Source organism: Notothenia coriiceps, unplaced genomic scaffold (assembly GCF_000735185.1).
Source record: "Notothenia coriiceps isolate Sejong01 unplaced genomic scaffold, NC01 NC01_scaffold00037250, whole genome shotgun sequence".
NCBI lineage: Eukaryota > Metazoa > Chordata > Actinopteri > Perciformes > Nototheniidae > Notothenia > Notothenia coriiceps.
The window spans coordinates 12904103-12928071 of record NW_011369951.1 but is presented as its reverse complement, the minus strand read 5'-3'; the positions used below and the strand labels follow the sequence as shown (position 1 = coordinate 12928071).

General features: G+C 40.4%; 1 protein-coding gene across 3 annotated transcripts; it reads left to right on the top strand.

Annotated features, from left to right (window-relative positions):
- Positions 1 to 21551, top strand: LOC104966991 (phosphatidylinositol-binding clathrin assembly protein-like). Of its 3 annotated transcripts, none has more exons than XM_010796355.1 (19): positions 1 to 851; positions 7798 to 7940; positions 10361 to 10436; positions 10829 to 10931; positions 11495 to 11588; positions 11674 to 11785; positions 12241 to 12347; positions 13626 to 13667; positions 15483 to 15568; positions 16669 to 16771; positions 17384 to 17517; positions 17669 to 17766; positions 17995 to 18108; positions 18228 to 18258; positions 18434 to 18572; positions 19607 to 19630; positions 20020 to 20076; positions 20199 to 20318; positions 21472 to 21551. In XM_010796355.1, the coding sequence occupies exons 1-19, from the start codon at positions 722 to 724 to the stop codon at positions 21484 to 21486; spliced, it is 1728 nt and encodes a 575-aa protein (XP_010794657.1). In that variant the 5' UTR covers positions 1 to 721; the 3' UTR covers positions 21487 to 21551. The 3 variants fall into 3 exon arrangements, with proteins under 3 accessions (XP_010794657.1, XP_010794655.1, XP_010794656.1); XM_010796353.1 differs by having other exon boundaries at positions 20151 to 20318; XM_010796354.1 differs by lacking the exon at positions 13626 to 13667 and having other exon boundaries at positions 20151 to 20318.
- Positions 21552 to 23969: the final 2418 nt, after the last annotated feature.

Here is a 23969-nt window from a genome sequence, read left to right as displayed (position 1 = left end):
AAAAATTGGCCTATCGGCAACCTCAACACACAGAAATACACCCTTTGTAAGGAGATTAAAAAGACTGGGGGAGAAAAAAAATTCAAAGCGGCTAAGGTTAGATGCAGCCAGTGCGGGGAGCTGTGTGGATCAGAGAGGTGTTTGCGGTCGGTGTGTGCGGAGATTTAGAGGAGAAACCGGGCGAAGAAGAGCAGAGAAAAGGGGGAAAGGACAATGCTGTGTTATACCGTCTGTGAAAAAATTGCTTCAGTCACAGGGAATGCCGCATAGATCTGATAATCATCACCGGTAGTGTTTCGATTATCGTTATTTCGCATTCAGCTCTCGTATATAGGCATCATCTCAGAGATACATTGTCTTATATTATAGTACTTTTACTGCAGGCTGCTCTTTATAATTATAGGATAGATTTCTTATTTCTGCAGCTTCTGATACCTTCGACTGAATATGATCCCTGGATGTGACCGTTTTATGTTTTATTTGGCCGCCGCATGAATTCTCCCACCGGATCCTCGTCGGTGAACGCTGCTGTCCTCCTCCTCCTCCTCTTCCTCCTCAGACGGCCGATTATCGCAGAGGGCACTACCCTCCTCCCTGCCTCTAAAGACATTTTGATCGTCCTCCCCGGTTCCCCCCACCCGGACTCCTCGACCATCACCACCACCACCACCTCCTCCTCCTCCTCCTCCTCTTCCTCTTCCTCTTCCTCTTCCTCAGTACCATGTCGGGACAGTCTTTGACGGACCGGATCGCCGCCGCTCAACACAGCATGACCGGGTCTGCCATCAGCAAAGCCGTGTGCAAGGCCACGACGCATGAAGTCAGCGGACCCAAGAAGAAACACCTTGACTGTAGGTTATGCATGCCATTACTGCTTACTCTATAGATGCCTCTTTCCTTACAAAGGACAGCTTGTATAAACAGAATCTGTTATGCTTCCCTCCTCCATCTCTCTCTCATCTCTCACCCGGCCCGGTTGTGTTTGCAGTTTCTTTAATTAAACACCATTACATTCCCTTAGATTAAAATGAGATTTACGCAGCGACGCGCGCTACTTTGTATATGGGTATTAATGTTTAGCAGTAAATGTGGATATAAGGCAATCTGTAAATGCCATCCAGGGGGAATATGCCACTCTGGTAAGGGCTAATTATATTGAGAGCAGCTTTACCGTGTAGGCCTATCCATTATTAACCACTATCAGCGGCTCCACTACATCCTCTGGAGACATTTCTGTACAAAATGTGCCTTATTTCTGCGGCATTTTTTTCCTCCATTTCTGTGATCTCACATTCAAGTTCACTGTCATGTCCTCTGGTGCATTATTGCCATTAATGGATGTGTTTGCTGCTGTCAGGAGCAGAGTCACTGTGCCTTACTGTGCTGGTGGGTGTTACAATGAGGCGTTTAAGCAGACAGATTCTTTATCTCCAAATTCAGCTAATTAGCTGTGTGTGCAAACTACAGCAATTATATACACAGGGAGAAACAAGGAGGCTTTCTCACATGTAGATTTTTACCAGTAATTATTAGGTTAGGGGGCTTTTCTGCCTCACTATAATTACTTGACATGATCGATGGAGAGCTTGATAATCAATGGTGCTGCCAGTCAGACTCACAGGCAGTCAGCACGACAGCTAAAAAGGCAGACAGACAGACACAGACAGGCAAATAGAAAGATGGCAAATCAAGGGGAAATCAGTCTGAGAGAGAAACCACAAGGCAGGTAGCCAAACGGCATGAGAGTCAGCCATCCAGCTACACACCCAGCCAGTCAGCCGGCAAGTTTGGCAGTGGATTAATCGGTTATGTCCACAGCAGAGGTGACACTGGGATTTCTGGGATCCCTTAAAAGATGTGCAAACGGGCGCCTCAAATATATCTAAATTCGGGCTGTTTCATCTAGCCCTGCTAAAAAAAACATCAAAAGCAACAAAAACAGTCTGAAAAAGGTTAAAAAATGCAATTAATAAAAAAGGTCTTTTGTGACTCCTGAATGGCAAAATCAAGTAATTTACTGCTGCTTTGATTTCACATAAATCTTATCTTGGCGGTGACCAACACTAAAAGATATTTGTATTTTTCTGTGGTATTACTCCTAGCCGTATAGAGGATTTCTAAAGAAGGTACATTCGTCAACATTTACTAATTTCTAAAGAAAAACAAGCCTATTGATTAGTCCCAACAAAGTACTATCAAAAGTGCTGAAGAAAACAATCAGTTAAGGGCATAAGGAATTGGCCTCATATTGGTTTATTAAGGTGCTTCCTGCGGTTTTATGAGAACACCTCTGCAGTTGTTAAAAGCTAGAAGGTCGTCCACCTTCAGCATCGCCACTGGTAGGAGTCTTACAGAAGCTAGTAAATGTCACTTTACTCAAGGGTGAGAGCGGGTATTCCTAAAATAGAACAGGAGCATTTACATGAACATTTTTAATCTGTCAAATGGATTATGAATTTTTTTGTAATGCTGCTCTCAAGGACAAAGAAGTTTCTCTCAGAATGGGTCAGTTCTCTCTGGACAATGAGGTTACATGAGATGTTTTTAGTTCTGATCCGGCTCTTATTCTGATCATCGCAATAGCAGGAATTGAGGGCCTGGCTGAATTAAAGCCTGAATTTTTTGCTGAATGAATGTTTTGTACATGAGCCATTTAGATGCAGCTGTTCTAATAGACACAGCTAGCTTTCACAGTAAACGCCTTCTACTTCCTGCTGGAGGGGCCCCTCTTCCCCATCCAGGACATGGTGTAACATACGACTCTCTGACATTTTATTGAGTGCAGACATTGCACTTTTAAGGTTAACGGAAAGACGCAGGAAGGAAGGGTGTTTGTGAGGTCAGTGCACAGTAATCCCTCGACTGGCGGAGAGGACTGTGGCGGGGACATGAATGATCAACGAAAAGATAAAGCAATGAACTAAATGTATCTAAAAGGAGCTTCTGAATAATCAGTTGACCCACGCCCTCTTTGTGCAACTCACCTAGAACAACTCTGGAGGCTGTCTTAATCAAAATGCCTGGTTAAACAAGGTCATAAAAAGTGGCGACAATGCCCATTTTTCACGGAATTAGGTTTTTAATCCAGAAAGCTTGCAAAATAGGTGATATCCTCTTTTACTATTGCAGTCATTCGACATTGAAAATGTGCCAACAAGCAGGGTTATGAAATACTAAAATGTTATGGTGGGCACTATCTCTTACTACTCTGATTGTCGGAAGAGAAAGAAACCCAAAGACGTTTCAACAAGTTTTAATTTGTTCCTGTCATGTTTGAATAAAGTGTGTTTTACGATGACAAGCTAGGTAAAATGACCATGGTTTGACTGGAGTCTGGTGGCTTTAAGGAGGGCATATTAATTGCATGTTTTGTCATAGTTGACCTATTTAGATATGAAGGGTTTATTCTAAAGGAAACAAAAAGGATTCTTGATTTTGGGTGTTTGCACCCTTATGAAAACGTAGCTATGAATATTAAATTACATTTCTTCATACATTCCCCTGCACACTGGCCCTTTAAGGCCCTTTAAGTCTGTACATTGAGGTAAGGGAGGGGGCAGCCTTCAGCAGGACAGACACCAAGCAAATGGAATAAAATCAATGTGGCTAACCGATTAGACTTAAAGGAACAACATATAATAGACGGCAGGCAAATATTTAAAATCGCATCCCCAGGAGCCAATTAAAGCTTAGGAAATAGCTGGCGATTCTGTATCAGTTTACATAATCTTAGAGGTTTTATAAATACAGACAACGTTTCAATTACCTTTAAAATATACTCAACCTGTTATCGATCTTTCTTTGTCGGGCACTGTGAAAAGAGAAGATGAATCGCTGTGCCATTTCTCCAAATGCAACGCTTGATAAATCAAATGCAATGTGGGCCATTGAAGCTATTCATCCAGGTCTCATCGACATCTTTTTTTTCTTCTTACAGTGTCATGACCTTGACAGACTGGTTGGTGACTTAACGGCCAGTGGTGATTATTTACTGCCCCACAGCAAATGATGAGCATGACAGACAGAGTAATGGGATTTCGCTTTCACTTGGCCGTGTTGTGCATGGCCGAGATAGTAGAGAGTGACAATAGAAACCAGATTCATCACACATAGAACTGTGACGTGGCCAACAATGACCTTCTGCCCTAAAAGCTCGGTTAGCCGTGTTTTTCAGCACATAATTCATATGGCTGTGTGTCACGGCTGTAATAGTTATGTTCTGTAGAAAATAATCACTGGCCTTTTGGTTCTTGGCCATAGAAGAATTTGAAATGGCGATAGGTGGCGTTGCTATGACTCACAGTCAGTCTGACAGCAGTAAAATGTTTAAACTGAGCATGAATGGATACCCCCACACACTTACTCCCACATGCATATGTCACTATAATAACCCTATCTTGTAATGCAGATTTGGGTTCTGAAAATGACGAACCAAAGTCTTAAAAATGTGTCAATAAAGTTTGTGTTACACGTATTTTAAGTGATACAAACATTAAGACTTTATATGTTTTGCTCACTAGCATTACAATGGGCTTGACTTTAATGAAGTGTCCTCTTTGCATTTGCATTAACACTGTTATCCTGAATCTTATTTCTAATTATCTTATCGATACTCATTTTCCCTATGTGGACTGCAGTTTATCAATAATCCCAGATGGCAATCAATATCCCATCAAATGCTGCTGGCTATCTACACTGTCACACGTCAATGATTAAATCCTTGCTGATGTATCATCACCCACAGGAATAAATGCAGGGGGACCGAGCTCAGAGATATTTGAGTGAAGACGCTCTATTACTTAGGTGTAATTATATTCAAGGAGTAGCACGAGGGCTTTGCTATTTCCCTGTGGTATGGTAGATATTGTAGCAGCTCAGTGATAATTGCTACAACCCAATTGCACTTTCAAATGTAGCCATATCCATATCTCCATCACAATAACGAGCATTTAAATCAGAATCCAACTTCTCACTCACAATCAGAGGAATTTGCCTTGGTTTTTGGTGCATATAAAAGACAGCTTACTTAATCGTAAAGTATTGCAGCTGACATGTGAGGCTACTTAATTAACAAACTATGCTTGCTCTAAACTAGCTTAAGCATTAAACAATGTTCTATAAAAACAACTAAAACCAGCAAAAACACGCTGAAATTAACTCAATACTATTGTTCCTGTTCCAGGTGCCAAACTGCCCTAAATATTACTAAAATATTGGTATAAGGTTTACCATGTTCAACTTCCCTACATTAGCATGCTAATCTGTTCAAAGTAAACTACGTTGTTCAGGTATTTGGTCCACCTTACTGGTGTGTTTTTTCACTTTTGACAGGAACAAATAATTAGCTGAAATCAATACGGTCCCATTAGTTATTGAACCAGGAAGGAAATACACAAACAAATCATTAACAATGTGTAAAGCATGACTAAACGCTACCATTACTGTTTTAATATTAGTGCCCAGAAATGTAATTAGGATAAAAAAAGACATGGAGTGGCAATGGCACGTTTATAGTGGTCAGGTATAAATAAAAATGTGTAATGTGAGCTTTGCCGGGTATTTACCTAAATGTGTTTGCTTTTTAATCATTTTACTGGTTTGTATTTTGTTTTCATGTTTCTCTTTCCACGTTCAGATATTGGAAATAAACAGATATTTATATTTGGCTTTAATGCAGAGGACCAGTGTGTGGATATTATTGCAGCTGATTGAGAGTCTAACAGTCATTGCAGTCAAAGCTAGAGTCAATGAAGTCTACAATCAATATTGGTAATTAAGAGATATTATTGGCTGTTTTGTCACCACTAAATTCTTCCCCACAAATGACATACATGAACTGAAATCTTAACAGGATTGAAGTCTAGCTGTGGTGAACTCCCAGTGCTCTGTGCACCTTTTACATGCATCAAACACTTAACCGTGGCATCAGCTGCGACACTTTGGTACAACGTGTTTCAGGAGGATCAGAAAACATCACAGAGCTTTCAAATAAACCCCGATAACCTTTGATTCTATGGAATAAAGAGAACTAGGATTTGCCTCAGAAACCTCACCTTGCTTGAAGTTGTTCCCAGCAACTCGGCATGGAAATATCTCTCTCTGCCTGTCTTTGAATAAAAGTTCACTTCCTGTCACCCCCAAGTTCACTCACTAAATCTGCTTTATTCATTTTATACTTATATGCTGATGTGCTTTTCTTTACTAAGTCGAGTTCTGCTCTCAAATGGAAGTCAAATTGCTTCTCATCTTGATTATTTGTTTTATTATTTGATCACTTTGTCCCAATGTCATTGAACAAGATATTTAGTACACAGTAATATTTGATCAGATCGTCTCAGAGTCTGGGTTTTAAATAATCTGCACAATGTCAAGTTTCTTGCAGCACTACAGAGGACACCATGTTTATCAATCCAAACAGGGATTTTTCAGAGCAAAATAGATAAATCCAGATAATGTTATTGGTTGGTCCAGGAAAAGATCTTAAACTTGCTGATAAATGTCACAGAGCAGATAACACGCAGCAGCTCTTCAGTGAGAGCACAGTACAATCAAAGGGTTTTACTGTGAAACACACAAGGTCAGGTTTGAGAGAAAATTACCTTTGTCATTGAAGATATTAACAACCCTTTCTTTCCAGTAATCCAGCCTAGTCAAAAGCTGAATAAGCACATAGTAAAATGCCTGTTTCTGCTCAAAGCTTGCTCCTTTAACAAGGCAGTATAATTAAATCTTTGAGATTAAACAGAGTCCGAACATACTTCACATTTTGATCTTTAGCCAAAGAAATCCTTGAAGAATTTAGGGCATTGTTCCACCAATCTGTCCTACGTTTAGTGTTTACTGCTGAGTTTTGAATGACCCCATTTTAAGGGGGGTAGAGAGTTATATAAAACTGAAAACGTTTTCTTTTAAAATTGACCCTGTTCTGAGTTTACTTGTCATGCACACAGTTTGCCATTTTGTCAAACCTTTTAAATCCGATACGAAGCAAAACACTGAGATTTCTTCTTTTTCTTTTTTTAAACGTGTTCCACATTTCCTTTGAACAGTGAGATTACACTCTGGTTGCAAGTCTAACCGGGTAAACATGAGAGCCAACTCAGTTTTATTACATTACTGTTAACAACGATGCTCTGGAAAGAAAACTCAGATTCATGATTCAACATCAAGCTACGTTTAAATAATGCATTCTTTGTAGATGTTTTATTGACCTTGTAATGTAGCTTTCCATTTTCTGAGTAATCTATTGGAGTAGCTCTGATGAACTGCAGCCACAAAATGGATTTCAGGATACAGTAGCACTGCTTCTGATTCATCCGTCTGTACGCTCTACCATTTAATAATCATTTGTTCATTGATTTGTGTGCTGATATGGAGTGAGTCAAAATGCATGCACCAGTCAATAAGACTGCATTCATTGTGGTTGTTCACTTATTCTATTGATTCCTAATAACTCAACCTGTAAGCTCCCCAAGGTTATAGATTACGATATTGGCACGTGGCTAGTGCTTTTATTCACAGGGACTTACAGAAAGTAAACTAGCCGGGTTTTAATTAAACAATGTAGGCAGGGGAATAAAGTTTTAACCTTACAGCATGTAAACATATTCTAGTAGTATACAATGATAGTTAAATGACCTAAAATGTGACCTTTAAGGAAATAATGTTCATAGTAACTAACTGCAACAGAGGATCTCTAATGTCTTGGCCACACGCCTGTTTCTGTAATCTCTCTTCTGATGTCTTTTACAGTTTTTTTATATAAATATCTTTTCTGTTTTTTTCCCTTTCCTCCAGACCTGATCCACTGCACCAATGAGCTGAACGTCAGCATCCCCCACCTGGCAGACACACTGCTGGAGCGCACAGCCAGTAACAGCTGGATCGTGGTTTTCAAAGCGCTCATCACCACACACCACCTCATGATGTACGGCAACGAGGTGAGCGGAGCACGACCAAGGGAGCCCATGGAGGGAAAAGAGGATTCTTTTACAAACTCTCAGGATGAAAGAAGTTTGTCATCTTGAGATAACAAGCCTGTTTCAATTACATTTATTTAGTTGTCTCAACAGAACAAGCTCTACAAATGTTCTCATAGCAGTTATGTATTCATGAAATAATCCTGGTAGTTAGCTTGGTTTATTTTGGATACTTAAATTGAGCTCACTCTTATTTTAATTTTGAAGGTGACCTTCAAAATCCAATCCAAAATCCAAAATCCAATCCAAATCCAAGCATAGATGATTATTGTAGGTCCTACAATAACCATCTATGCTTGGATTTGTCAAGTTAGTTAGTAAGCTGTACATTATCAGCCTCTAGAGGAATTATTTGTCATTTTCCTGTTAGTCGATGGACAGAAAGCCACTCAATACCAATTTAGATAATCTATTTATCAACAGAAAAACCTTTAACAGATTTAAAGACTATGTAATGTTAGTCTCAAGCCCACACAAGATCATAAACAGAGACGATGACATTTTACATTACAATGACATTTTCTGTTCAACATAATGCTCTCTGCCCCCAGCCCAGTCTCACGGCATTTCGTGTTATAGTCACGAAATCAATTTAATCTATTGATTCGTGTTCACCAACACGATTTTCGCATTTTTTTCGTGTCACACAGCACGATTTTAAAAGCAACGCATTTCTATTGGTAGCATGTTTTGTGTGCACCACTTCTTTTTGTCCGGTCGGGTCTTGGAATACCAGAAGCAGTGTGGTTCATAAAAACATATTCTTACTCAATATCTTACCCTAAGCCTAACCCTATCCCTTTTATTTTAAATTGTATAATGTCTGAGTTTTTTTGCCGTCTGCGAGGAAAAGAAATGGGGCTCAGAGCCTCAGAATACTGAAATCTGTATTTTTTGTCATATTTTTTTCCTTCTAATTTGTTATTATTTGGTGCAGGCAATAGAAATACATTGCTTCTAAAATCGTTCCGTGTCAGAATACTGAAATCTGTATTTTTTGTCATATTTTTTTCCTTCTAATTTGTTATTATTTGGTGCAGGCCCAAAACATGTAGTTACCAATAGAAATACATTGCTTCTAAAATCGTTCCGTGTCAGAATACTGAAATCTGTATTTTTTTAAATCTGTTTTTCCTTCTAATTTGTTATCATTTACATTGCTTTTAAAATCGTGTTGTGCAACATGAAAAAAAGGGGAAATTCGTGTTGGTGAACACGAATCAATAGATAAAAAAATCGTGTTGGTGAACACAAAATGCCGTGAGACTGGGTTGCAGCCCCACATATCAACAAACAAAAACATGAGAAGGATTGCAGATCGGCTAGATCGAGTCATTGATCTGTCGACACTGACATTTTGCTCGCCAGGTTGAAGCGAATTTTCTGAGACTCTTTTTTTCCTTCAGTTTAAAAAAGAAGAAGCTGTTTCTTCAATGTGTCCAACAAGGACTGATAATGTGTCCCGCTGACATTTCAATGGCCGGTGTGACAAATCACCTCACTCTGCTTGCTCGCGCTGAAAACAAAACGATAAGAGACTAGAAAGAGTGATTACAACGGTTACACGGACTATCTCGAAGTATTCAAACAAGAAAGTTATTCCTTCACAAACTGTGGCATTATGAACAGAAAAACTATGAGGGATAAAGCCCCATGAACTAGCATCTTCACTTAGTTAATGTGATGCATCTCCCGTCAAAACATGATGCTGGAACTGGGTAATCGTAAAATGTAACATCAAATTGCAAAACGAGGATTTAGCTATAGCACAAAGGAAGTCAAAATGAATACTTCACTTTGTATGAAATACATTGTTTGTGTTTGAGTGAAAATGACTGGATATTTATCAACAATTTTCTCGATTAATCAAGTAGTTTATTGTCCGAAAATGATATTAAAGAAAAGGGCTGATCAACATGACCTTAAATGCCTCAAACTGTTTACGGTCATATCAATCAATCAATCAATCAATCAATCAATCAATCAATGTTTATTTATATAGCCCAATATCACAAATGTTACATTTGTCTCAGTGGTCTTCACAGTTTGTACAGAATATCAGCAGCAGGAGCAGGGATCCCTCTCCCAGGATGGACAGACGTGCAATAGATGCCGTGTTTAAATCGAAAAGATAATACATTTACAACATAGGTAGACCAAATGTTTGGAAATGCATGTGTCTATAATAAGATGAATCCTGCTGACATCTTCATAGAGGTGTTAAGAAAAAGAAAATGTTCACATTTCGGAAGCTTTTCAGATAATTTTCAGATGAAAGGATTATTTAAAATAGCAGCTGATTAATTTAAAGTTGCCCACTTATCTCTGCAGCTCTACATCAGATACATCTCTAACTCTTTCTCCTGTCCTTTTTCCATCAGAGATTGATGCAGTACCTTGCCTCCAGAAACACACTCTTCAACCTCAACAACTTTCTAGATAAGGCTGCACTACAAGGTGATTTAATGCTATTTGGCTGTTTGTGAACTCAGCAGTCCTGTACGTCTAACAAAATGGCTTTATGTCAGACTCTGCCTGGCTCTGTAACACTATCAATAAGCCCGTTTTAGAGGAAAGCTACAGTCCAGGATTGAAAACCTACTAAATAAATGTGCCTTTTGTTTGATACAAGAAGCTGTAACAGTATCTGTAATGCAATATATTCAAAAGAGCTATAGAATAAGCAATAACATCTCAAGGTAAGAAGGTGCAATGGCTTATTTGGAGAAAATCAGATTGCTCACAGAGAAGTTAGTCAATTTCATATGAGAGGGATGATGACTTCTTAACCTTGTTTGAAAATCAAAGTGATCAGCCTCTAACTGCAGTGCCCCTCTGTGCCCCCCCAGGATATAACATGTCAACTTTCATCAGACGCTACAGCCGCTACCTGAATGAAAAAGCCATGTCATACAGACTAGCAGCAGTGGACTTCACCAAGATGAAGAGAGGGTAACAAACTACACACACTACTGACACGCACACGTATAAAGACAGGCATTATGTGGTTTTTTCTTTACCCAAAAAATATGCAATTTTCAGCAAATGGTGGTTGCACCAGATGTGTTTTTTTAAAAGCTTTACTTGAACAGCAGATAGATTTAACCTTTGTGACAGCATCCACTAACACTGTAGATATGAGTGTGAGTTATGGGCATGTCAAACAGTAACTCAGGGGAACTGACCCAGTATTATCCAACTATTTGTTATGTTATCCAAAAACGTAGAACATTATCCATCATAGGCTATATGTCATACCCGGCCAAATAAAGCTGAAGTGGCAAAATCCCTGAGTGTACTAAATGGAGAAAGTGTATAGTTTCTGCTTAGACATTTGACTTTTCAATTCAACGATGAAGAATGCGTTTAAAAAAAACGAAATGTATCCGTGCTGCTAGAGAGCGTACATCTCTGGGACCTCCTTACACACATACATCCTTCAGTCTACAGGCCTGATGATTCCTGTGTGTGTGTTGCATGCGTGTTTGTGTGCATGTTTTCTCTTCTGCGATCAGGGCTGAGGGTGTGATGCGCACCATGCACACAGAGAAGCTGATTAAGACTCTGCCCATCATTCAGAACCAGCTTGATGCACTGCTGGATTTCCAGGTAAACATCTGACTCAACAACAGGAGACACAAGACTTGAATATTTAATGCTGCCACAACTTGATTCTTCCTTTCCTTTCCTCTAGCCTAACTCCAATGAGCTAACCAACGGAGTGATCAACACTGCTTTCATGTTGCTGTTTAAAGACTCCATACGGTTGTTTGCTGCCTACAACGAAGGGGTCATCAACATGCTGGGTAAACCCTACACACAGATACTTGTTTTAATGCTTACATCTGCCTCTGATGTCGAGATCACCAGAGCAGCGGGCAACTCAATGTTTCTTTAAGGGGAAATCAATTTGCCTCCAACTGTCTCTAAAAGTCCAATTAAAGATCTCCTTCTTTCATTAATTATTGAGCCAGTAAAGAGTCAGGGGCTGAGAACACAGAGTCTTTAGTGAGGAGTTCATTCAATGTTTCATTACTTAATTGATTCAACTACGGTTATATAGTTGTGGATTTAAAGCCTGCAGAGACGCCAGATGTGTGCTGCTTATCAGGACAAATCAAAAGCAGATTTTTCAGCAGTTTTTTGATTGTTTACATTTTCTAAACAACATCACCTAGCAAAGAAATCTTCATTATTAGCAATTATAGATGCCAAACATGTTAACGATCTTCTGCTGATTCTGGTGTTTTCTCATACACAGAGAAATACTTTGACATGAAGAAGAACCAGTGCAAAGAAGCTCTGGAGATCTACAAGACTTTCCTCAACAGGATGACCAAACTGTCCGAGTTTCTCAAAGTGGCAGAGGTAACGTCCGTTTGTCCTTGCTGCTCCTCCGCGGAGGAAACCGCAGAGTTTTACTCCACTGGAGAGGGCGAGAGGGTAATCTGTCTGGGGTCAATCTCGACGGTCTCCTACTCAACACATCTCCATGTTCTTTTCAAATGTACTCCTGTTTCTCAGAAGAATTTAAGCAGCAGAGAAAACCCGTTGAGATTCACTCCAGACTTCTGTGACCCTTTGGAATCTGATTTACGGTCGATATCTTCCAGGCTAAAACTGACCGTAGATCAGTGTCCGGGTTCTTTTTTCTTAATCTTCCAAGTTTTTTTTTGCCTCTAGATTTTCCTCCTGTTTCTGTCCTTCTCTTGCCCTGACCTGGGGAGGGGGTTACTCCATGACAAGTGAATAATGGCTGAGTGTTAGCCTATTAGAGAGCCACTCATGTAGAGCTTCCTGTTGAGGGACCCCTCGCGTGCTGCCTGTTCACATGCCTGCACTGCATGCCCAAGCAAGCTCTTTTTCTATCACTATCTCTGTCCTATTATTATATTTTCTCTCTTTTCTTAAACAAATATATATTTAAAATGGCTGTCATCCATTTAATAGTTGCTAGGCTTCACAGTGAATATATAAACAGTTTTATCCCGTGCGCCATCTTCAAAGGCTTTCTCTCTGCTTGGTTTCGTTCCCATTTGGATAAGGTTTGGCGTGTGCGATCCGCTCGATCCAAAGAAAAAACTAAACAGACTAACGTTGACTTTAAGGACCCATTCATTTTACCTGTCTAACAAAATGTGTGTTTGTCTGTTTGTGTGTCATCTGTGTCCCCCCCTTCTCTTTCTGTTCAAAGTCAACATTAGTTGAGTGTCTTCCTTTTGGATGTTTCTTACCTCGCAGTCACGTGACCCGTTGTCTGCCCTCTCTGCCTGTTCAATCAGTCGGTGTGCTCAGCATTCATTTCACACCAGTCTCCAGATCTCAGTGTGTGTGTGTACTTATAAGTGTGTGTGTGTACAAATACTGTGTATATATAGATGTTTGTATGCGTGTGCATGTGCCCTCCTCCCCTCCTCCTCTGTTGTCTTTTATTTGTTTTCCTTTCCAGCCACTGCATGAAGTAATGAATGCTTGAGTTTGATTCTTCTTTCTCCCTCCTCCTCTTCCTCCTTCACACGCCTCTTCCCTTTTTTTACTCTTTTGGATTTTTTTGTTTATTCCTTGTTTTGTTATTACATTTGGTTTATTTTTTATTTTTGCCTCCCTCCACCCTCCCCTACCCCTCCCTCCTTTTTTGTGACACAGCGAGTTGGGATAGATCAGGGCGACAGCCCCGATCTCACACAGGTCAGTCTACATCTCATCTCAATCAGTCAATCAACCAGTCAGTCAACCAGTATTTAAATCCGTCAATCAATCCCATAATGCTTCATTCTAAACGCTCCCGTTCCCTACTCACCCTACAGACCTGCCCACACTGCAGCTGCCCTGTCCTCCTCTCTTCTTCACTCTCCTTAACTCCCTCGCCTTCTTCCTTTTCTCTCTGAGTCTAGAATAGAGAGGAAACGATAAATGAAGACCTGCAAACAGCCTTGAAGTACATTTAATTTCCACAATTGTTAATTATTAGTGCAGGAATTAGTTCCTTACCTTAAAAAATTGCAGAACAAATTTTAGCCTGAAAAGGTAAGAGTTTGAAAGCAGCCGTTATGCAGCTGAATATCAAACGTTTTTTGCCTCTTTTTGCATATTACTAATTCAGACGCCCAGGCTTATTATCCGTCTGAATTTCCCCAGCTATTTCTGGCATTTTCCCAGCGTACATATCAAGGCTTGTCTCCTTAATTCAAAGGCTTATCATATAAATAAGTCAGCAAAGCTTTATGAAATAGGTTTTTGCCCACATAAGCAGTGTTCAAATCATTTCCCTGAAAAGATTATGTCCCTTTGCATTAGCTGTGGGGAGAGCAGCGAATGGTTATACTGAATAGGTCTCTGCTAATATGACTTGGATAGGTGTACATAATGCCATCATAAGCACTGCATGTCATGCAAAAGGCCCCAAATACAAAGTATCCTTTTCAGTGGAACCATAATTGGATGTTTACAATGTGACAAATCAGCTAACAAACTGAAAAGGGCTCAAATTAATGTCATGTTTGTAGTGCTTAAGAAGACCTTATATGCCCTTATTCAACAACATAGTGACCCATGCCTATACTGAGCTCTAGATATGTGTCTGTTTTACTTTTAAACCTTTAGCATATTCTAGATTTCTATGAAGAAGGATATCCAGAATTCGCATTTTACTCTGTCCCCCTTAAAATAAGTATATGAGAAATCTTTCTTTGCTTGTTGTGTTTGCGTTGCGTTCTCTGGTGCTGAAATGTAAGGCTCTAGAAGAAAACTGTGGTATCACATAGTGGTCAAAATGAACCTATCCATCCTTTTTGTTTTACAATACAGAGCACTAGCAAGCTGCTCAATGTGTATACCTGGTTTTCACCAGATGTTTACATTTCACCGAGTTAACTTCCCTGGTTTCCAGTGGGATAAAATGTTGCTACTTAGCTTTAGCTGCCGCTGATTTCCAAATTATAATGAATAACATGTTGATTTGACTTTCAACCTAACGTGGAATCCACAAGTTAACTCTTAATTTTTGGATTGTGATTTTCTTTACTCGTATGTGTGTGTAAGTGTGTGTGTGTGTGTGTGTGTGTTAATGAGAGCATTTGTGCACTGCTGGCCTCTGCATGGGCTCGTTAGACGTTCAGAGACGTGTTTGTTGTGTTTCTACTCTGGAGCCCTGCAGCGACGACGCTCTGCTCTGTCCTGACCTGTCAGTCCTGCTAGGGACTCGCTTGCATGATCCAAGGCTGATGAGTGCATGCTGGTCAACCAAACCTGATGAAACCAAATGCAAAAAAAAGAAAAGAAAAAAGAACGATGAGCTGTTGTAGAGAGTAGATAATGAATCTGAGGGTTATGTCTTTAGTTTGCTGCTGCTTTGTGTGCATTTGTGAGAGAGTGGATGAGCAGGTGAGGAGATGGGAGTGAGAGAAAGCGGTGTGTCCAATCTCGTCCACTTGGTTGTGGTTCTAATGTCCTCCCATCACCTCCCCTCCCATTCCCCCCCTCCCCCCTGATCCCCCCCCTCAGGCTCCCAGCTCTCTCCTGGAGGCTCTGGAGCAGCATCTAGCCTCTCTGGAGGGCAGGAAGCTCAAAGACCTCTGCGCAGCCAGCAGGTACCATCTATAAATTATATGACAATGTTCGTTTATAAAAGAATTCTCCGGAAGTTTTTCCTTGTACGATGTGAGGGTCTAAGGTCAGAGGGTGTCGTTCTCTCATACTGAAATTTTGCACAAACTGTGCTGTTGTATTTACTGTATAGTGTCCTTACTGTAAGGTAATTATTATATGTACAGCACTTTGGCTCGACCAAAAATCGTTTTAAAAATGTGCTATATAAATAAAACCTGATTTGATTTGATTTGATAAATTGCTTAATATTTTGTTTAAGCTACAAATCTAAATCTGTAAAGTAACTAAAGCTATCAAATCAATGTAGTGGAGTAAAAAGTACAATATTGGCTTCCACAATGAAGTGGAGAAGAAGTATAAAGTGGAAATACTTGTCTTTCAAATAGTTGTACTTAAGTACAGTACTTGTGTACATTTACTTAAAACTACTGGTGATGTGAAGCACTGTCACAGTTTGTTGTGCTCACCTGTAAGTGTCATTCTGTGAGTCTCTTGCACCGAGAAGTTCCCCTGAGTTTGTTACGGGTTAAGCTGCTCGTTTATCCTCCAAGCACAATATATCAAGTGAATGCAGCCCTTCTGTCCACATCTGTCTGATCCATAGACTGCATTTAGAAGCCTACAGGCATTGTTTATATAATAAAGCTATATATCAGTTTGTCACTGAATGTAAAACATGTTAGCCACATCATCAGGAGGCACCTGTTAATGCAAAAAGTGGGTGTGTTAGATTCGGGTCACTATGCATGGTCACTGGGTGGTGCATTAAATCACTGCTTAGTAAAAGCACCATGCTTAGGTAAAATAATTCAATAATGACATTATTAATTATTCTGTGCTGTTCACCAAGTGAAAGCTACTTTTATGATGCCTGATATATATTCTATAACTTCTAGTTCTTGGTGTATCTCATGCACAACAATAACATTGAAGCAGTAGTTGCTAATCAAATATGTGTAAAAGAAAAGCAAACAAAAAAGGCTATAAACAGTGATGAAATATAACATAAATATAACATAATTTCAATCGATGAATGTTAACAGGAATGTAGTAAATTCTTATACGTGTGTCCCTCCTTAAGATCCAGCACCTTGTCCAGTGCAGTGTCCTCTCTCTCCAGCACTGGGATCTCTCTTAGCCGTATGGACGACAAGACAGACGACAACAGACTGCAGCAACACAAGGCAAGACATATTCAAACCATAAGATCCATAAGATCCATGAGATCAATGCACCATGGCAGACAGGTATTCAATAGACTGCAAAATATAATGTTTAAATGCATTTTTAACTAAACGGATTAGGAATTAACTTTACATGATATTTCCTCTTCCATATATTCTACAGATATTTCCGGTTTAATTGTTCAGTGGCCTGCCGCAGTGGCAGGTAAAGATAAAATGTTGTTTAAGACCCCGAGGGTACAGCCAGTCTTTTTGTTCTCCACACTGTTGTTAAAGTTGAACGGAGTGCATCATTCCTGCAGTACAGTGCAATACACTGTCAGTCTCTGGCTGTTGGCCCACTGCGTACAGAGCTGCACAGAGAATAACAATGAAGTCTGCAGTGGATTTTTCAATCAAATAAAGAAGCATTTAGGAACAGAATCATTTAAAATGGCACATCTTATTTTCCAAGGCAGTTATAACTACTGTGTGTGTGTGTGTGTGTGTGTGTGTGTGTGTGTGTGTGTGTGTGTGTGTGTGTGTGTGTGTGTGTGTGTGTGTGTGCGCGCGGCAGGGCTATTTAAAAGCCAAGAAAATGTAACATTATTGTGTTTATGCTTCCAATTGAAGGAGGACGGTCATAAGGTGATTGATATTCAGACACCCAATGTGTCGCCCAGCACTCAGTCGGTGGGCAGTGCCAACAGCAGCGGGGGGGCCACAGATCTCTTCTCCAACTCACAGATCGTACCCATCAGCAACCAGTGAGTCTAACATCTGCAGTCTGTATGTTTCAAGTCTCACTGGTTCGCTGTCTGTCATTATGAATTCGATTTGTGTAACTATCTTATCTAGTGACATACCAATAAATGAATAATAAAGCTGTGCTCTACTCTCCATTGTCCCTTCCTGTAGTGTGCCAAACCTGACCAGTGAGCTGTTCACCCTGCAGCCAAACTTCACCCCCATCCAGACCACACACACTGTGCCCAACAATAACAATGCCTGGGGAGGTATGACTGCATAAACATAAACACACACACACACACACACACACACACACACACACACACACACACACACACACACACACACACAAACATACAACAAACCATGCAAATAAACTCACACACTGCTTGGAGCTGGATGTGTTGTGACGGTGATGCCCAGTTGCTTCATGCTCTTGACTCATTTCCCATCTTCTCTCATTTCATGTTACCATGGTAACCTTTGGTTGTCAGGTGACCTGCTAAAGCCAGTAGCACACGCTCAGATTCACAGCCCCGGGGTCCAATTGCACTCTGGGAAAATGCTGCCCAATGATTTGGACTCTTCATTAGCCAATCTCGTTGGCAGTGAGTATACAGAATCTCTCTCCAAATATTCATCGCTTCCATTTTTCTGTTATTTTTCATCTGACTGCGTTGCTTCCCTCCAGCTAATGCTATGTTTCATTTCCCTCTTTTTCTATCAGACCTGCAGTTTGGGGGGACGCCAGCTAAAAAGTGAGTGGGTTTTCGTGACATCTGAGATTCAGCCACAAGCAAAAAATGACTCAGCTGTCTATCCAGCTTTATCTCTGCTCAAAGTCTTTTATGACTCATTATCTCTCCTTTTTTAGCATAATCTTGTTTTGCATAATCTGTGAACCTGAACATTTATTTTGCTTGTGTGCATCAGGCCGGAGCTCCAGTGGAGTCAGCTCGTAGAGAAGAAGCCAACAGGAGGAGGCTGGCAGTCAAAGACAATGTGCACCAGCACCAACTGGACTCACACCACCCATCCCATGGCTCCTGCGCCCATGCCCGTTCCTCAGATGGTAATTTATAAACTACATTTGCATTTGTTGCTCTACATTTTAACAACTGGCATTGCAGATTAAGTGGGAGCTCACTCACTTGCCTGTTAGTCATGAACCAAACAATGTCCACCGCTATTCAAAACCACAGCAGCAGCACTGCAGCAGCACTGCACCAATTTGTGACTTTCACCCACACATATTTCACACTGCTTGTTAAGGTGGTGTCAACTTGGACAGGTACAGTGGTGTCTCTTTCAACACAAAAAGCAGCATAAAATCACATATTTCAAAAGGAAAAAGAGAAAAGCAGAAAGACTCACATTGGAGAAGCCAAAATGAGACCATTTTTGACACTTTTTGCTGTAAAATGTTCCTTAAACAACTAGTTCATTAGAAAGATATGACCCAATCTACAAAGAAGTAAAAAGATCAGCTGGCTCTTCATCAAAATGCACCATTAGGGAAAAGAAAACCCTCCTGTGTGTGTGTAATATTGTAGTAATACTGCAAACTAAATAAATAAGCAAGTTTTTTTTAACGAGTTACAAAATAAAGTATGACACAGAGTCAAGTCTATCGATGTGGCCTTTTGTCAGAGAAACATTACTGCACTGCTTTAGTTTTAATAAGTTAAAAGAATTCAGTGCCATCCATCATTGTGTCGGTGAAGGCTGTTTCTCCTAATGGTCCGATGTCTCAATCTGAAATAAAACTCATTAAATGTACCTTTTGGCCAAATGTATCTCTCTGCTGCATTCAGGGCTTTTTCAAGGAGCTCCCAAATGTATGCCTATCCTTTGTGCTCCACTCTAATTATCCGCAAGTCTCTTCCATTCAATCTCGTTTCATCTTTTAGTTTTTTCGACGATTGACCTCTCAACTGAAACCGCTCATTTATTCAGCAAATAGTTCGGAAAGCTGGTGACATGTGCGACATGAATAGAAAGTGGTAGTGATTTGAAACATGAGGAACATATCTTCTTAGCTCATGTAGAGAAAACGCCTGATCATGGTATATATTGTTTTAACTCTTTTTCTCTATCTCTCCACAGAATGGGATGATCTATACTGGCTATGTACGTACTTTTATTCACTTCAACTCCCTTTAACTCTTGTTGTTTACACATGAGGTCACCCTGATCCGCTCTTGTATTATTAGACTGTCTCTATTTTTGATGAGACAAGAATTATCAGAGAAACGGGTAATTTATCACCTTTTGTACTACGTAGAAATAGTTGTTTAATCTTTTTCGGTTATCAAGGCTGCCAATCTGCTGCCTCAGTTCTACTTTGAAGTTTCACCTCTTTTTGTATCTCAGGATAAGATGTCTCGCAAACAAATGCTTGTGTTAAAGAAAGTCAAGACATGTCTGTATTCGTTAGGGAGGCACTCGACAGGTTAGACGTGAGCCTGACAGTGTCATTATGTTTGTATTATACAGTTTCTCTCTTTTTATCCACACAGGCTCCTGCACCAGTGGCTTTTCCTATGACGTCACCCCAAGTGCCTATGTATGGAATGGTAAAGAAAGAGCTTTAATCTCAGTCAATCAATCAGACTTTGCTGGCATTCAACTACTCTAAATAAAAAAACAGTTTTTCTCTCCACATTCACATGAATTCTCCCACCTATTCCCTGAGCAGCTCCCTCCTCAGATGAGTCATCAGATGGGGGGTGTTCCCATGATGCCCCCGCAGCCTGTCATGTACAACCAGCCCGTCCTGAGACCCTCCAATCCCTTTGGACACATGCCAGGGGCACAGGTAACACCCAGACAGAAATATATTAGTGCATATGCAACATATTTTTGTAGATGTAACAGATTTTCTCCTGGGGAAATTAGGGCTGCTCAATTAATCGTATTTTAATCGCCATTACGATTATGGCTTGCAACGATTACAAAAACAACGTAATCGAAATAAAACAAAAAATGTAATTATTATTATCATAACTTTTTTTTTTGTTTTTTTTGTTTTTTCAGTTGAATTATACTTAAAGTTCAGGGTAATCAACTGTTAAAAACATACTGTTCAAAAAACATTTCTCCAATAAATGGATGTTTTCAAAGTCAATGAATAATCGCATTTAATAATTGCAATTACAAATATTGACCCAAATAATCGAGATTATGATTTTTTCCATAATCGAGCAGCCCTAGAGGAAATGCACCCACTTTATTCTGTCTTTAAGGAATTTGGAAACTTACTTTGGGAAAGGAATCGTGCCCTAACGCCATAAATACCACGTACCTTATCTTACTTTTTTTCCGCCGTAAACATTACAAAAACCAATGTTGCTGCTGCATTGTCCCGAAAAACGCTTTCATGTTTCGGTTCATAGCAGCACATCGCTTCCAGTGAGTCTTAGAGCTCGGGGTTACCACAGACTGCAACAAAAAGTTAGTCCTCCATTTAACCTTAGGAGAATCTCAATGCTAATATGCACAGCGTCACGCAAGTTAAAACACTTAAGAAACCTTAACTCTACAGCCAGTTAGCTTATCGTAGCATAAATCTGTTAAGCATCAAAAACTATTCATTTTGTAATCGTATAACTTTTTTTTGCGTTCAATTAAAGCTTACTAACAACTGATAAGTAATGCCAAAATGGTGGATCCTTCCAGAAGTAGGAACAATCATGTTGTCTTTTCATAATGGACCATTGTGAAGAAAGTGCTTTTCACAGCGGGTTTTCATCAGTTGGCATGGCCACAAGACTCACAGAAAAACAACACGTATATTTTGACCAATTATTCAAAACAAAACTGAGTAATATAATTGCCTACTGAGCACTCTCCCCCATGAATAGATGTTTTCCCAGCACTGCGGCAGGTAATCTGCTTGTCAGTAGATGCCTGAACACTTGAGGTGTTTTGTCGCACTAAATTACTCTCCATTCTGATCCCGTCCTCTGCAGATGCACTTCATGTAAGGATGATGTTGTAACCATGGCAGCAAAGCCGAGAGAGAGAGAGAGAGAGAGAAGAGATGGAGAGAGAAAGAGGCGAAGACAACAAATCCAGAGGCGGAGAAAGAAACAGGAAGACAGAGAGGAAGAGAGAGGGGAAAGGAAGATGGAGAGAAGACGGATGAAAGAAGAAATGCTGATGTCTGTTTCCATGTCTCCTCACCATCTTATCTCCTCTCCTCTCTCCGGGTGGCTACTGATCTCTCTGTCTTTGACTGGGGCGCGAGAAGCTCCGCATCAATACCACTCATCCTCTGTTTGACTTGCCAATTCAAACGGCCATTATGACCTGTGATGACAGCTCTATGGAAGTGCAGAAGCTCTACGGCCACTTCCTGACCTCCTCATCCCGATCATTTCCTGTATAAAGACGTTCCCACTTTAAACTCTGAGGACAGGCGTATCTTTCTCTGATTGGATTGTTTGCTGGCACTTTACTCAATGTGAACTTTGCCAAGGGTGTATGTCCGTGTAGGTGATTTTCGCATCTTGTTCCGATTGGTTCCCTGTAGTGTGTCATCCATCACCTGATGTCAGTAGTAATTGATTTGAATGCGTGTGTGCGTGTCCCTTTTTCTACATATTAATGTGCTGCATCAACATTATCGTCTCAGTCTTTTTATGAGCTCCATTTGTTCTTAATTGCCAACTTCACATCAACAATGCAGCGTGGGCGTGCTTGTGTGTGTGTGTGTGTGTGTGTGTGTGTGTGTGTGTGTGTGTGTGTGTGTGTGTGTGTGTGTGTGTGTGTGTGTGTGTGTGTGTGTGTGTGTGTCTGTGTAGAGTGTGTACTGTATGTGTTTCTCTTTTGGTACCTAATGTCATTACTGTGTTGCCAGGTACCAATGTGTTACTGCACTGGAACTTACTAATGAAAGCACTGAGCCAGACCCATGCATCGCATTTGGATGTAAACAAACCTCCTACTCTAACTTTGCTACTTGGGGTCGTGCTTTGCACACGTTCTGTTTTTTCCCCTCTACAGCTGTGCAATACAGTATCATGCAATCTTGTTACTGTTCTTTCTTCCCCCCCCCTCTCCTCCCGTCTTTAGGCTGTTTAGAAAGCTGATTCCTGCTGTAGTGTTGTTGTGTGTCCACATCCGTTTTATGTATAGATTGCTGTTTCCTAACCTGTTATGTTAAACCTGTACTGCTCTAAAAGTAGTGAAAAATGCACTGAAAGCCAGATCTGGATATTAGTATGAAGAGTCAGTCTTGCCAATCACAAATGGTCTAACTCCCAACTCTATGATTTCCTCCCTGTCCTGAGCATTTGTCCTGTTCAAAATGAGTCTCTTGTGAAGTCATTTACACTCCAGAAAAACTGGATAAGGGTTATTAGAGGAGCAGATGTCTCACCTCCACCTGGAGGAATTGAAAGCTCTGCTACCACAGAGAGGGGCTTGTTAATGTAGTGTTAACATGTATGGACTGAACAGCTAGAGGTCAGTTGGAGGAGTCGAATGAGGACGAGACTGCGGTAAAGCGACATAGGGTAACGTCTGTCGATCATGACCCTAGTAATGCCTGCAGTGATGACAAACTGGTTCATTCAGACAGCCAGAGACGTTAGGGTTTAATGAGACGTTAAATGTTAATGTTGTTATTCTGTCAGATCCAAGGTCAAGTTAAACCCAGACAGACGATATAAATACATATATAGCACAAACCTTCAAACAGGGGACAACGCTCTGCTGCACAAAAACCTAAAACCATTGCTGGGATGTACAGTTGAAAGGGGCAATAATCGATTGGGGATGAAGTTGTTTTCTATTGATTCTGTCTGTTCTATGTACATGTACTGTATGTGTGTTTATGTGCACATGCCTTCCCATAGAGATTAACAGGGTCATGTTTCTCAGTTAGAGAGGAAAGGTCTCTAGTCAGCTGGTTGTGTGTACTAACTTAGCAATGAGTGTTGTTGTGACCGTGTCTCAGTCTGTTCAACCCACCATCAAATTAAGGTGGCACCAAGGATCACTCATCTGCTGCAAAAATGCAAGAAAAAGCCCCTAAAGTCATCAGACCTTGAATCTCAAAGTAAATCTGAGGCGTCACTCTCCAGAGAGCATCACACACTTGTGATTTCTCACAGAAATGGTCAGAGAATTTTGTCGGCATGGTGATGTATTGTTACAGTTCATCCTTGATCTGTAACTGCTAGCGTTTGAGTTACCACTCTAATACCAGCAGAGAATTCAGTGTTAGAAATCGTCACCAAGCAGGCAGATATTCTCTGAAGTTTCTCAACAAGAGGCCAGCTGACATTTGGATATGTCATTTGAAAACATATTGTTTCACTTTCCTCCATTACTCCTTGTCCCGATGGTTTGTCTCTCTCTGTCAGCTGAATGCTCTTTCATTGTGCACTTCACTCCCACGATGCAGCTCGATCCATCCTGGGCCAACCTCTGACTGTTACTGTGTCCTCTGTATATAGGTAAT